The following is a 15,023-nucleotide window of genomic DNA, read 5'->3' as shown; positions in this document are numbered from 1 at the left end:
CTGCCCGCGACGTGCGCCCGGCGACTGTGATGTTTCGTTAAAATACAGTTTTTTTTTGTTTTTTTTTTGTTTTTTGTTGTTGTTTTTTTTCTCGGCGACATTTTGTTCAATCTTTAATGATGTGCACACATGTATCTGTGTAAATACGTGTTTCAATATGTCTAGATGCTTTGAGATGGCAAGGATGCACGGGATAGATACTGGAAAGGGAGCTTTAACAGTTTAAAGGTGAAGAAATCAGGATTAACCACATGAAATTATGGTATTTCGGTTGGAAATGTTTGTCTGTGGGGGTCGGGGAACAAAGTCTTCATCCATTCCTCGGTGATGTCCATTTGGTTTGTTCTATTCTCAGGTTTAAAAAAAACTACATTTGACTAAACACTAACTCACGAGGCCCCAGACGAGTGATCCCAGATTTCAGAGTGGGCTAGAATGGTGCACATTCTATAGAAATCATTAAAAAATAATAATAATAACTTGTTGTTGGTGCCGGTGAGGATCCAACAGAGTGTGGTACGTTCTACGATAGAAATCTATAGGGTTTGTGTTGAACAGCTTATATACGTTAAGTTCAGTGATAAACAATGTTGCTGTGCGCTTTAATCTAATTTAAATGAGAATAAAATTCCCCCCGTTTCAAAGTTGGCCTGATGCATTTCTGATTCCGGTCACGATGTCGTGTGTTTTTTTTTGGTTCTTTTTGACAATCTGTGTGAGGATGGATTTGGTGAATAGAGAATTTGTATTGTTTTTGCGACCGCGCATTGGGAACGCGAAGTCGACGTCGCCGGAGCGAGCCGCCGTATTTGGGGGAATCACTCGCACCCGGGAAGTAAATGTAATTACATTTGTCCCGTTGGACTTAGCGGGAAGCTGCAGCAGAGTGCTGTTTTGAAGCCTCGAGTTCGGCTTTACGCCCGCCGCCATCTTGACGGGAAACAGAGCCAGGATGTCCCAAGGGCGGAAGAGACACGCCCACCTTGCTCCGACGATGAATCAAGTCAATCAAGGGGGCCACGCCCCAGATACTCACCTCTTTAACCCAAGGAAGCATTTGACGATTGTTTCAGAATGGGTTTTATTTCCACAGGTACATTAGTTTATACCAGGAATTCCTTGCGGTGAGGTTCGGTGCACTCCGGTACAGACCATAAGCATGAAAAAATAAAATGCTGGAAAAACTGTCTGGAGAAATGGAGGAAAAGAATAATTATAAAATAAGAGAGGATAAAAATTGAAAATATATTTAAAATTACATGTCGGATACATACAAATAGCCAAAGATACAAAAAAGAAAAGTCAGAAACACAAATATGAACGCTGGGACGGCATCATTTTCCAAACAACAACATTTCAATCATCTCCAATTCCAGGAATTACTTAAAATAGATTTAGGATTCAAGATACATTATTTGTCAAATTTATCATACAAGTACAGTTAATAATAAACTAGCAACTCCAATGGATGTGAAAAAAACAATTGTAGGTAGAGTAAAGAAAAGTAAAATAAACACATTTCATTATATATACGTAAAAATATGATTTTAAGCAAAAATATATGTAAGTATGAATATGTGTGTGTGCACAGTGTGTGCTCATGGGGTGGACAGGTCAGCGTGGCGGGGGGCGAGCGTCGTCTGAACAGGTGGACTACGGGGCTGCAGCGTAATCCTCCCAAATAACTCAAAGACGTAGTTCACGTTCTGTTTTTCACCACGGGGCCCGTGTCTGTGGAATTTGTGATAAATAAACACTTGAAAAGAAAAAAACCCGCCAGGAATACAAGCGAATATGACAAAGTAAAGTCAGGTCACACACATGGATCCACGTTTCCACCCGGGACGTGAAGTTAACCAACAACATGGCGGCTCAGTGGCCCCACGGCGACGGGGCCCTGGGTTCCGGTCTCTGGGGTTCTCCTGCAGTTGGAGGACGTTTCGCGTATGTCAGTGGGAAATGCTCCTGCCGGCGCCCCCCCCCCCCCAGACGCCATAAGGTCACGACCCCAGGCACAGCACAGGACAGCTCTGGTCCACTTCCCCTATTGGGAGGTTACGGCCATTGTTTTTGCTCTGATTTTTTATCATTGTTAATCTTCTCTGCGTTTCTCGGTTCAAAAGGGTCTGCAACCCTGGTACGCGCAGACATGGTTGAGGCGTCGTCGGAGTTCGAGTTTGATCGATATCGACCGACATTCGGCGCAGAAAAGAATGAAAAACTGTCGTGAATTAAGCCGGAAATAGAAGAACGTTGGCGCGATTTGATCGGAGGGCCGCTTTGTGACATCATCATCCGAAGTTCTGAAAGTCCAAGCCCCGTCTCATTCGCATCCGGCGACTTGCTCCCCGCCGACCGCAGAGCGGTCGCCACGCGTCGCAGATAACCCGAGGTGACGCTGCGTTTAATCGACACTGGTAACACTGTAACTCGTGCTGCGTATCACAAAACCCCGAAAGCTATAATCGGTCACAGGAGGCGTTTTCGCAAGAACCTTTTGGAGGAACCCCCCCTTTGTTCTGCATTGATTTACGGAACCTGGGAAACCTGTAATACGTACCTAACATGACCAAACTGGATTCTGTGTGTTGCTGCCTGCAGCTATTTTGGGGTTTTTTAACATATCCCTTGATATTTTTCCATTCTCACCACAAAATACAATGTAGTGCAATTTTTATTTGATTTGATTTGATTTTATGTTTCGTTTTCTATATTTTTTATGCAGTCTATGGAGGTTGCCAAAAACATCATGTGGGTATAGCTATATGTACGTGAAGAATACATCTTTTGAATCTTTTTGAATTAATCAAATAATAAGCAGAAATGTATATTAAAAAATAATAATAATAATAATTTAAGATGAGTCATCTTTGAGAATTATAATCAAAACCAGAATCAGAACCAGAATCACAATCAGAACCTGACAGAATCAGAAACAGAAGCAGAAGCAGAATCAGAACTGGAATCTGAACAAGAACCACAATCTGAATCAGAGTCAAAATCGGAATCAGAACCGGAGTCTGTGTTGGTGGAAGGCGTATATTGTGTGCTCTCGTTTTTATTTTTCGATTTATTTTTTTATGCTATTTTCTTTTACTTTGTTCCGCCCTTATTACTCTTCGACACGCGGAAATCCACCGCCGTGGGATCAACCGGGCCGATCTCCCCCCGCGCACTTCCGCATCAGCCCCCGCCGGCACGCGGCCGCCGACGGCCGCCGATTGGCTGCCCGGCAGCGGCAGGATTGTGACGTCGGGGTGCCGCGCGCGGCCCCGCCCCTCCGCGGGAAGACAGCGCGCAGCAGCTGCGGAGGGAGGCGCCAGCCACACCGACACGCCGCCACACCGACACGCCGCCACACCGACACCCCGACGCCGAGGAGGAAGCAGCGGACACAGGCAACATGGTGGACCGTGAGCAGCTGGTGCAGAAGGCGAGGCTCGCCGAGCAGGCGGAGAGATACGACGACATGGCGTCGGCCATGAAGTCGGTGAGTGGGGAGGGGGGCGTCCGCCATTTTTCTTTCATTTTTTTTTTTTTTTTTTTTTTAAACGATTTCAAGTGTGTGTGTGTGTGTGTGTGTGTGGACTTTTGTCTTTTGGTGTATGAAACCCATGATTAAAGGCGACAATTGTGATGGATCCGCCATCTTAAACGTCGGCGGACACCTAAAACGTGCGGTTCTGGAAGCCGGCCCGGCCCAGGGTACGGTCCCTACCGGGGGCCCGCGCTGCCTCGGCCTCCAACCAGCCGTTGTGTTTTAATAACGGAGGTTAATAGTTCGGAGGTGGGTGGTGATGTGTCTTAAAAAAAATAAAAATAATAATAAAAATAATACAATTGGGTTGAATTAAAGCCCCCTCAAGCGCGGTCCTGCTGCGGGGTGTGTGTGTGATCATGGGGCGGTGGCTTCCGACGGTCGGGGTGCGTTAGCTGCCGAGTCACCGGTGACACGGGCCGTCGTGGTGTCGGTGTGGTCAAATATGTGTGTGTGGGGGGGGGGGGGAACGCGGAGAATACCACTGATTTATCGTTTATTCAAAAAAATTATAGTGAAAATGAAATCCCTGTCTGTCGAGATGGTGCGGCGCGCAGGGGCCGAACAGAGGACGAGGTGGTTCCGTGATGGGAGAGGATCTGTGGGGCTTTAATCGTCCGCCCCATCGGTGGCGCAGATCGGTCTTTTATTTCACACAGAACCATCTTTATTTCACACAGAACCATCTTTATTTCACACACTGACAGATCGTACAGATTCAGGGTTAGATCCTCCCTGGGAGAGAAATGCTGAAGATCGGATTTGCCCAAAAAAAACCCATTGCATGGAAGATGGGCCGTGCACCCAGGGGGGTTCTTCCTTTCCAGAATGCTCTGTGTTGCGGCGCGTTTGGCCTGGTCCTGGCACGGCGTGCATCCTCCGCCTCTCGTGGTGTCGCAGCGTCTGCAGGCTGCAGCAGCAGGCCCACCCATGCACCATTTCGCCGCCTCCACAGTGCTCCGGGTCTGCCACCGGCACTATCATTGCTGTGGTACCACCCAAGAGCACCCGCACTGACACAGATCTGAAGGGCGGTGGGCGGAGGGGTTCTGGTCAGTCTGCCGTGAAGGCCCCCGCAGGACGAGACCGGCGTGGCCGTTGCGCCTCCATCGCACGGCCCTGCTCGTGGAGGAGGCTGCAGGGGGAACGCGATGCCGACCGGAAGAATCCCAGCCACGCTCACCCGCAGCGAGGGCCTTGGGGTGGGACCTGAGGCCCCGCGCCTTGTTCTCCCTGGCGCCAGGCGGTGCTCATGTCAGCGGCTCTGCTCCACCCCTCCCGTTTGTGCCAAGTCAGAGAGGGAGAGGGCAGCCCCTCACCCAGCCAGTCTCTGCAGCACTGGCCAGTGGGGTGTGTCTGGTGCCTCGCCCACTAGTGGAGGGGAATCCCTTGCCACTGCAGACATGGTACCACCCTGTAGCAAATAAAGCAAGAGATGACTGGGATGACGGCACAAAAAGAATCGTGCTCCTGTACAGATTGAAAATGTTTAGCAACCCGACGCCTCGCAAGCCTGACGTGCATGGAAAACAATGACCGTGCTAATGTTTAGTCTTTGTTATAACGATTGTATGAATTTGATTTGTTTAATTTGTCGCTTTGCTTCCTTGTTGACAAACTAAACTCCTGCCTGTCATGAGAAGTTGTCTTGGAGCTGCTCATATGTGAATTTCAAATTAATCTGAAGTAAGAATACATAGTTCTGAATGTCCCACTCCTTAATAGTGAATTGAAGTTAACTACAATTTATATGGTTCACATTTTGCCGTCAGGCAGTAGAGGTTATCATATGTAAATATTTTACACCTAATAATGGCCACTGTAAAGCTACTCATTAATAATTTATCAGCAAAATGATTTTACCAGGTTACCAGTACAAATGACTGGACTCACTGTAGTCACGTCTCTTTAGATTCTCTTTTATTGGTAGTTTTCTTTTGCCTTGGGACGAGAAACTTGCAGCAAATGACGTGCTAAAATGCTTTTAAGGAATTACATTTTGGCAAAGTGGGTTTAGTACAAATGGGAGTTCGGTTGCTAATGCGTCTCCACCACATGCATTGAGTTGGAATGCAAGTGTTGGATTCATTTTTCCTATATAGGCTTTATGAAGAACCATTTATAACATTCTAAATGCATCATCATGCTGTATGAAGAACTGCACATACCCGCAGTAACATAAATGCATAGTTTTGTTGCCATAGAAACACTATATTGTTATAATGGGTCAATACAGGCTGTTAGTGGTCTGGGGGGGAGAGGGAGAGGGAGAGGGAGAGAGAGAGGGAGAGAGAGAGGGAGAGAGAGAGAGAGGGAGAGAGAGAGGGAGAGAGAGGGAGAGGGAGAGAGAGAGAGAGAGAGGGAGAGAGAGGGAGAGGGAGAGAGAGAGAGAGAGGGAGAGAGAGGGAGAGGGAGAGAGAGAGAGAGAGAGAGAGAGAGAGAGAGAGAGAGAGAGAGAGAGAGAGAGAGAGAGAGAGAGAGAGAGAGAGAGAGAGAGAGAGAGAGAGAGAGAGAGAGAGAGAGAGAGAGAGAGAGAGAGAGAGAGAGATTTAATGGAACTGGTGAGGTGGAGGTTAACAAAAGCTTTTTAACAGGTGTCACTTATCACAGTATCAGTGAAAAGATGGACAAAAGAATGAGAGAACTTACTTGGGTCTTCTCAAGGCCTTCAGGAAATTCAGGTCACACAACTTTTTGTTGAATATGTGACTTGTGGAATATTCCAAATATGCCATAGTGGTGAAAGTGTTCAGGTAACTGAGCTGAGTGAATATTATGGGACACAACTAAAATGTAAATTGTTTATAATCTATAATGAATTACTCACAAAAATGTTTCAAGCATGAGATATGAAATGTATTCACATAGTAATGTAAAAATAATAAGGTTTCTGAAGGATTTTAACATGTCAAGGTAAAGTTTAGTTCTAGTGGGTTGGAACAGTCAAATACTGTTTTCAAAGTATTGATAGTTTTTATTAATCTTTTAAGCTGTTTATCTGAATCGTTCCTGTAGGTGGTTGTATAGGATGTTTACCTTTTACTTGAAATTAATATTTGTACATTTTATATTAGTGGGAACCCTTGGGGGCTATTGCACTGGGGACCTCCCGGGGGATAGACCTGCTCTTGACATGTATTAAAGTGGACCTATTATGCTTTTCCTTATTTTCTGTCATATATATATATATATATATAAAATGTTAAATTATTGGATGTTGATATCGGACGCGGCCAAAGTGTCAGATAATTACGTAAACTAATGACAAAGTAATGGCTATGAAGAAAACGCTCAGGATTCCAACCGCTTTGAACGCACCATTTCCAAAGCTTTTTTCTACTCTGTACAAGCTGATGTCAGCTGGTCCTGATTTCTTTATATGGTCATTCCAATCGTTCCAATATTTCTGAACATTCTAGCTAATGATAATTTACAGAAGGTAGCCTACCTGCCCCTGATGTTCAGTAGTCGAAGCGGGTCCCAAAATGACATGATCGCTGTGACAGTGATCACAGCCTCTCAGTGGTGCTGAACTCTTAAAGTCATGTGTGAGCCTTGTCATGATTTGTGCTGTGTAGGCAGGCACGCATTGTACTGTAGTGTTATTTTGTTTCCCTCATTTGTCTGTTTTAACTAATCAAAAAACATTAAATAAGACCCATAAATAGACAAACCAAAATGGTCTAAATAGCGTTTAGTTAACTTATATAGCCTACGTGTCCTGTAAGCCCCACTGCAGTGCCGGGGCCACCTGCGTGTCTCAACAATGTCGCAAACGCTTTGAATTCATGTGAGGGGGGGGTGCGGGATGTGGCAAGGCCTGTAAGACCTGTACTTAAGCATGCAGGCATGTTAATGTGTTTGTTGTTAAGCAATGTAAAGTCAAGCTAGGTCTGAATGGGTGGGTGTGGTTGAAGGGCCCGGTCGCACATTCTCCCCCTGGGCCCGGCTTTAACTTGCTCCGCCACTACGTAGAATCACCCATATGTGGTTTTAATGTACATGCAAAGTACCGTAAATCAGTAGTAAGTTACTTTGATTTCCTCTTGGTTTGGCCTTTAACAAACCCTGTGATATTAATTTATTTAAGTATTATTCATAATGTGTGTTGCCTTGCATGTCACTCTCCACCGCCTTTTAGATGCTCTCAGCTTTCAGGGAGTATGGCTTGGCTTTTCTCCATGGAGCATTGCAGTGGCTATATAGGTCCACACATCCCTTTCATTCCTTTCCAGTGATACATAGGTGATGTGCTTTATCTTTAGAAAAAACATCATTGAATACAGTTATATATAGCTACATGCTATGGTGGAAGAAGTGCTTGTGTCCTATACTTAGATTTAAGTCTGAATACCGTAAGAACATAAACATTAAAATTTGTAATCAGTGTACTCATTTGGTTAGAACACTTAATTCTGGTGAGAATAATATTATCTGGCATTGCAGGGGGTGGGGCTTATCGTAGAGAGCGAGAGAGGGGGTTACTGTTACTACGCCCACAATCCATGCTACTAGTTATAGCATATAAAATGAAGGTTATCATCTCTATATTAAATATTTCATTCAAAACTGTTATGAGAATATTATGTTACATCAGCGTGAGTAGTGACAATGAGTTACTTCCACCCCTGTTTACATGAATAAAGCCACATCCATACAGTCACTCTCGCATCTCTCTCAGCCCCATTAATGCCACTTTGCTTTCGTGGAGACAGGGAGGGACGCGAGGGAGAGGGGGACTGTTGAGGCATCATCTCTCACGACTTACTGTGCACCATTACGAGGGTCATTTGCAACATTGGGAAGTTACTGCGCACCATTGGGAGGTTGATTTGCCCCTCTAAAAGGTTACTGTGCACCATTGGGAGCTTGATTTGCACCATTACAAGGTTACTGTGCACCATTGGGAGGTTGATTTACACCATTTGGAGCTTAGAAGTGCGTTGTCAAGTACTCCGGTGCAGTATAATGATAAAGTTGAATTGGATTGAGAAAAGGAGGGAGCTGACAAAGAGGGAAATCAGCAATCATGGCAGTGCGACCCTCATGATCTGAACTGTTAGCCAGCAATCCAAAACGCCGGCCATCTGGAAGTGTGGTTTTCAAGCTAGCTTCTACTCACTCTCAACAAAAAAACCCTTGCAGCCCAGCAATCCTTGTTGACCTTCACGGTGAGAAAGGATGGTATTGATCCTCCCTTGTGGCCCTTCTTTGTATTAACACACAGTTTTGTGGAAGTTGACAGTCATGTGTAGGGATGAGTCACGAGAGAGCGGGCACGATTGATGAGCTTGACGGGCAGACAGAGCCCCATTGTCATCTGTGCACAGCAGCCTCCATCAGGGTTTTCTGCACACCCTGCAGGCCTCAAACAAAGACAGACATGTTTTTACAGAGGGGATGTTTAGCGTTTGTTTTTCTGACCCCCAACCCCCAGCGCTCTCATACTGACCACCATGCTGGGTGTAGTTGCTGTAGGTCAGATATTGATTTTACTATGTCTTTTATTGCGCCAAGGTAATTCATTTATAGCTAGTAGCTGGGAGTGGAACTTTATCTCCAGGGTTAACAAATGGTGACTGATTGTCTGTCTCCTGTGTAGGGATTATGCAAGACAATTCTGTTTAGTTTTTCCTTTTTTCTTCGGTACAGAGGTCAATTTTTATGGCGGTTGTAGAAGTTATAAGGGAAGAAACACTCCTTAGTCGAGGGGGTGGTACTTTCTATGACATAGTTGATTATCATATTTGTTTGATCTTTTACCCGTTGATGTTACCGTTATCGCCACCGATAACAGACGGCATTTTTTATTTTGTTTGTTGATAACTTACCTGCTCATAGAAACCAGCGGAGAAAACTGGGCAAAGGTGCAGATTCTAAACTTAGGTGTTTAGTGTCCCCGTCACGCATGACGCCTTCCTATAAGGATTAAGTAAATTGAATAAAATAAAATATCTAAAATAAAAACACAATGTTTTTATTTTCTTTATTTTATTTAATGTCACCTTATGCATGGAGAAGGAGACGGGAGCGCAAATTGTGCCCCATCGCCCCCTTCAGCTTTTGATCAACATTATAATATTATTTTCAAGGGCTATAATGCACGATCAGAATGCGGATGAATAGATCCGGTGCAATTTTTTTTTATTCTTGTTATTGTTTCAGAAAATTTAGATCAGAGCTTTTTTTTTTAATTTTTTTATTTTTATTTTTTTTTACACAAACTAACCCCATTTGCCCTTTGTTACTTTTCATATACTTTCACATGTTAATAAATAACTGACAGTTTGTATGAACCGGGTGTTATCTGTACTGAACAGAGAGAGAGCAAGAGAATCAATGCGCTGCATGCTGCAATTAAATATAATTTTATCCATTTTATACCCCAATAGTAAAAAAAAAAAAAATTAACTAGAAAATAGCCTCAAAAAACATGCGTAGGCCCATCAGGGGCTCCACTTAGGCTTGCAATACACTGGGGAAACCCTGTAACGTATGTACATAAGTGGAAGTGTCACACAAGTGTCACAGAGATTTTATCCCATGTATTTGATGACAAATTATTGTTTTGTGTTAAAAGAAAAACATATTTTGTAACCATACAACCATTTGTTGACTTGAAAGATGTTTTTTCATCATTTTGGCTGCTGACTGCTTCAGTTTCTTGAATTGACGAAATTATTAATCAGACTTCTAGCTGATTATGCTTCCCTGCTTTCGTGAAAGACATTTTATTTAAGTCAACGTACAGCCCAACGGCAAACAACACCCAGGACTCCAGAGGGTTAAATCCTTGTGCGTTGAGATGAAACTGCTCAGGTGTCTGAAGGGTGTGAGGGACAGAAGGACTTATTTCTGCTGTTATCTCGATGGCCCAAGCCGCCGCCCCATTCCTCTCCCCTACCTGTCAGTGTTCTTGCTGTTAGCAGGTTGGAAGCCAGTATCTCCAGCAGAGATAACTCCGGCTTGCCTGGCTCTCAGAAACAAAGCAGATTTTGCAGTCTCCATGGAAACAGCAGATTGCATGATATAGCGCTCTTTGCCCTCCGCCACCCTCCCCTCTCCATTGCCAGTAATATGATTAGATTTAGCCTGGTGGAGGTAGAAGGCTAAAAAGATTGTTGCTTTGGTGTTGCTTTATTTTAATGAACTAAAATGGTATAGGCGAACGTAAGCGCATATCATTGATCACTGCGTTAAAGAATAGGTGCGCTGTCAAATACGACGTTGAAATGTCGTCATATTGGACGTGGCTAAAGTGTCAAATAATGAGGTAAACTAATGACAAAGTAATGGCTGTGAACAAAAACACTCAGGATTCCAACCGCTCTGAATGCTTCTTTTCAAAAGGTTTTTTTCTACTCTCTGTACGAGCTGGCATCAGCTGGTCCTGATTTCTTTATATGGTCATCTGCTCCATCCCATCCGCTGTGCTAGAGAAGTAAGATGGAGATGAAAAATAAAAATCACATGTGCTCATCTATCCACAGAGTTAACATGAGGTAGCACTAGGCGCTCTAGTAGTAGTGAGCCCAGTGTTGGCAAACGGCAGTTGTGCCGTGTGTGTATAAAGTAAGTACATGTAGTATACATGTGCATTACAGAGTGCTAATCTAGTGATGGCAGCAGTAGCTAGAGTTATAAGTATGGTGAAGTATTACATTACATTACATTACGCAGACGCTTTTATCCAAAGCGACCTACAATTATTCAAACACCGACGGACGCAGCCATCAGGAGCAATTAGGGGTTAAGTGTCTTGCTCAAGGACACTACAGCATGCTAGCAGGAGGAGCCTGGGATCGAACCAGCAACCTTCAGATTACTAGACGACCAGCTCTACCTCCTGAGCTGCCACATTCGGCCTGTGGGACATTTTGTGGCCCCCTACATGGTGATAATATATTGATGAATCTGGCCCCGCAACAGCGTTTCCGTTATCCAGTAATTGCCGGTTTCTGACCAGGAAAATCTGTTGAAGTCCGACATTTAAATCTCTCGGGTCCTAATGTCTGGTGAAAATAATTCCTTTTCGAGCACAATTTGAATTAGTGCTGGTGGATCATTTCGATGAAGTCTGCAGATCTGTTCATTTCCGCGCTAGGAGGCCGAGTTTGGCCTGTCTAAAGCTGATCTGACAGCTTCATCTCTAACCAATCACGTTTGTCGATATAGAACAAAGCCCCGCCCCCTCCCTCGTGGACAGGTTGTGCTTGTAAACACAGTAAACCCGGAGGGGAGACAGAGCACAGCGTCCAGAAGAGAAGCAGAAAGATGACACCAGGGACACATACGTCCATAGTTTGGTGTTTTTTTTGGATATTTATGTTCCGACCTAAAGCAGACAGTAAATATTCATTGTGTAAAATATGTCGACGGGATGTCAACACCACTAACTGTATTTAATCAGACCTACTTGCCATATTTACTTTATTTTTGATTTGATCTATTAGGAAGTGAAACCGAGTTTTAAACACAGCAGAGAATCTTCTCTCGCTGCTCTCTCCTGCTTTGGGTTAAAGGATTTAGGGTTTAGGCATTTTGGCGTGGACTGTCGCGGGGGGCCCCACGCTTTGCTTTGCCCGTTGAATTGAATTCTGTTCTGAAACGGAAAGTAACAACAGGCTTTAATGGACAGAAAGGTCTGTAAAGATTCCTCTGCTGCGTAGTCCCAGTGGGGCAAAGAGGATTAAATCCTCCAGCCAGACACAGGCGGAAAACAAAACCAAACAAAACACGCTTTCAGGGCTGAAGGATGCCATGACGTCAGCTCCTCCCGCCGGAGCTGGGGCCTCGTTCGGACCGGGCTCCGAGGGACGGGCTTTGTTTTCCACCCAAATATTCTTTATGGGTAGAATATTGATATCGTACTCGATATCATCTGGGATTTTGGTTATCGTCACATAGTTAAATGAGAATGAAGTAATGCCGATTTCTGAACTTCATAGACTGTTCTAGTTATTAAAGCACCAATGGTTGAATGGCCGAAAATATTGTCAAATTAGTGATATTGAGGTTTTTGTCAATATAGCCTCACCCTAACTACCCTAAAATAGGATCCACCACTTGGGATCAAAAACTGGGACAAAAAAAAAAGCTTTATCATTCTTGATACCCCAATTTATTTATCACTTTTATTTATCCACGCAAAAAACAATATTTGAGATGGAAAGAGTCATTTTCCCAAATACCAGTTTTCTGTTCACTCGTACATTTGTCCAATAAATTGGAGCAAGATTGAGAGAAGACAAGTGATCTTCTTAATTAAAATCTCAAATTAAAACCAGACAATATCAAAATGTGGTTTCATGGAGTCTTTAAGAAAAGTTAACTGACTCTATTACAGATACTGTACAGCGGTGTATTTAGGACTAACCTTTTGTTTCCATTTTGGCTGGGATATTTACAGTATGCTGTAGAGCTGTGATTCTCAACCTTTTTCATATCGAGAATTCTCAACTTCATATAAATTAAGTCACAGACCTCTTGATAAGATTTAGTCTCAAGGATTCCAATCTGAGGTTTTCATTGTTGGATATGATTTAGTCCAAAAATACAAACATTTTTTTAGTGGTGCACCCTGTCTAAGATCTGTTTTCAGCTGAGTACCCCCTTCGCTGGCATTGAGATGATAAATTATGTGCATCAGATGGGCTTCTGTTTTGTTTTGTTTTTTTACAGTGAATAAACAGTGCCCTGTTTATTTATATATAAACATATATATATAACCAATATTTTTTAACAGTTTTAATTTTCGGGGTTCCCCAAGGGGTACGAGTACCCCCATTTGAGAAAGTCAGAATAGGATTAAATGCAAAACACATTGTTGTACATTCTCCAACACTGCCAATGTCTTGTAAATGAAATAATGGTGAAGTTAAACTATTAATCATTTTTCCCGGGACCCCCCGAAACCTCTTGAAAGACCCCTGGTGGTCCCCGTACCCGACCCTGAGAACCGCCGCTGTAGAGGGCCGTCGGAAACCTGCGAACTCGGGGTGTGCTTCGTTGTGCCGATCAGCGAACCAAGCACAAGTGGCGCCGAGCAGAAGCCAAATGAAGTCCCTCTCTCCCTCTCTCCCTCTCGCCCAGGTGACCGAGCTGAACGAGGCCCTGTCCAACGAGGAGAGGAACCTCCTCTCCGTGGCCTACAAGAACGTGGTGGGGGCGCGGCGCTCCTCCTGGCGCGTCATCTCCAGCATCGAGCAGAAGACGTCGGCCGACGGCAACGAGAAGAAGATCGAGATGGTGCGCGCCTACCGGGAAAAGATCGAGAAGGAGCTGGAGGCCGTGTGCCAGGACGTCCTCAACCTGCTCGACAACTTCCTGATCAAGAACTGCAACGAGACGCAGCACGAGAGCAAGGTGTTCTACCTGAAGATGAAGGGCGACTACTACCGCTACCTGGCCGAGGTGGCCACGGGGGAGAAGCGGGCCGGCGTGGTGGAGTCCTCGGAGAAGTCCTACAACGAGGCCCACGAGATCAGCAAGGAGCACATGCAGCCCACCCACCCCATCCGCCTGGGCCTGGCCCTCAACTACTCGGTCTTCTACTACGAGATCCAGAACGCCCCCGAGCAGGCCTGCCACCTGGCCAAGACCGCCTTCGACGACGCCATCGCCGAGCTGGACACCCTGAACGAGGACTCCTACAAAGACTCGACGCTCATCATGCAGCTGCTACGGGACAACCTGACGCTGTGGACGAGCGACCAGCAGGACGACGAGGGCGGCGAGGGCAACAACTAGAGAATCGCAAACCTCATTCTGCCAAGCCTCTCACACACACACACACACACACACACACGCACGCGCTCACCAATTTAAAACGACGACGACAAAAATTAACGATAACGGTTAAAATCAAAAATATAAATTAAAAAAAAGACAAAAGTTCTTCAGATGGTTTGGGGGGGGGGTGTGGCGTCGGGAACATGGGCGGCCTCTTCTGCCGATGGCGCTAACTTTATTTTTCCACAATCGACGAGTGACAAAGAGGAATAGCGGGAGGGCGGCAGGCAATTGTAGTTTGTGAAACTAACTGGTTATTGGAGAGAGAAGGAAAAACAAATCCAAAGCATAAAAAGACCTCCTAGATAGACGCCCCGCGGCGTTTTGCCAAAATAGGGCTCGGGGGGGGGGGGGGGGGGGGCGGCGTCCTTCCATCACAGTGTGTTACCGTCACACTGGCACAGACTGTTTTGAGCGCGCCGGGGAAATCCACTTTAGACGCTTGAGCAGCAGTTAAATTAAAGTAACTTTGAATGTCATCGCCTTGCTTAACATAAAAGGGGGAGGGGGAGGGGATAGAGAGCGAACAGGGTTGCCAGTTAAGAGCGTTTAACAGCGGGCTCAGCGGGGCCTCGGCCACAGAACGTCGGATCTGTTTGGTTTTGGCTCGGTGCGAGGTCCGTCACAGTCGCACTGTAACTAAACTACAAGTCCATGAAGTAACTTTAGTACAGTTTGTCCCTATCATGTGCTG

At 45.1% G+C, this 15,023-nt stretch overlaps 1 protein-coding gene across 1 annotated transcript; it reads left to right on the top strand.

The window, feature by feature from the left end:
• Positions 1–3,279: 3,279 nt before the first annotated feature.
• ywhag1 (3-monooxygenase/tryptophan 5-monooxygenase activation protein, gamma polypeptide 1) lies at positions 3,280–14,660 on the top strand. The gene is made up of 2 exons (XM_080013407.1): positions 3,280–3,490; positions 13,631–14,660. The coding sequence occupies exons 1-2, from the start codon at positions 3,404–3,406 to the stop codon at positions 14,285–14,287; spliced, it is 744 nt and encodes a 247-aa protein (XP_079869533.1). The 5' UTR covers positions 3,280–3,403; the 3' UTR covers positions 14,288–14,660.
• Positions 14,661–15,023: the final 363 nt, after the last annotated feature.

This window comes from Zeus faber (assembly GCF_960531495.2).
Source record: "Zeus faber genome assembly, chromosome: 14".
NCBI lineage: Eukaryota > Metazoa > Chordata > Actinopteri > Zeiformes > Zeidae > Zeus > Zeus faber.
Note: the sequence above shows the minus strand (reverse complement) of the source record. Positions and strands in the feature narration are given on the sequence as shown.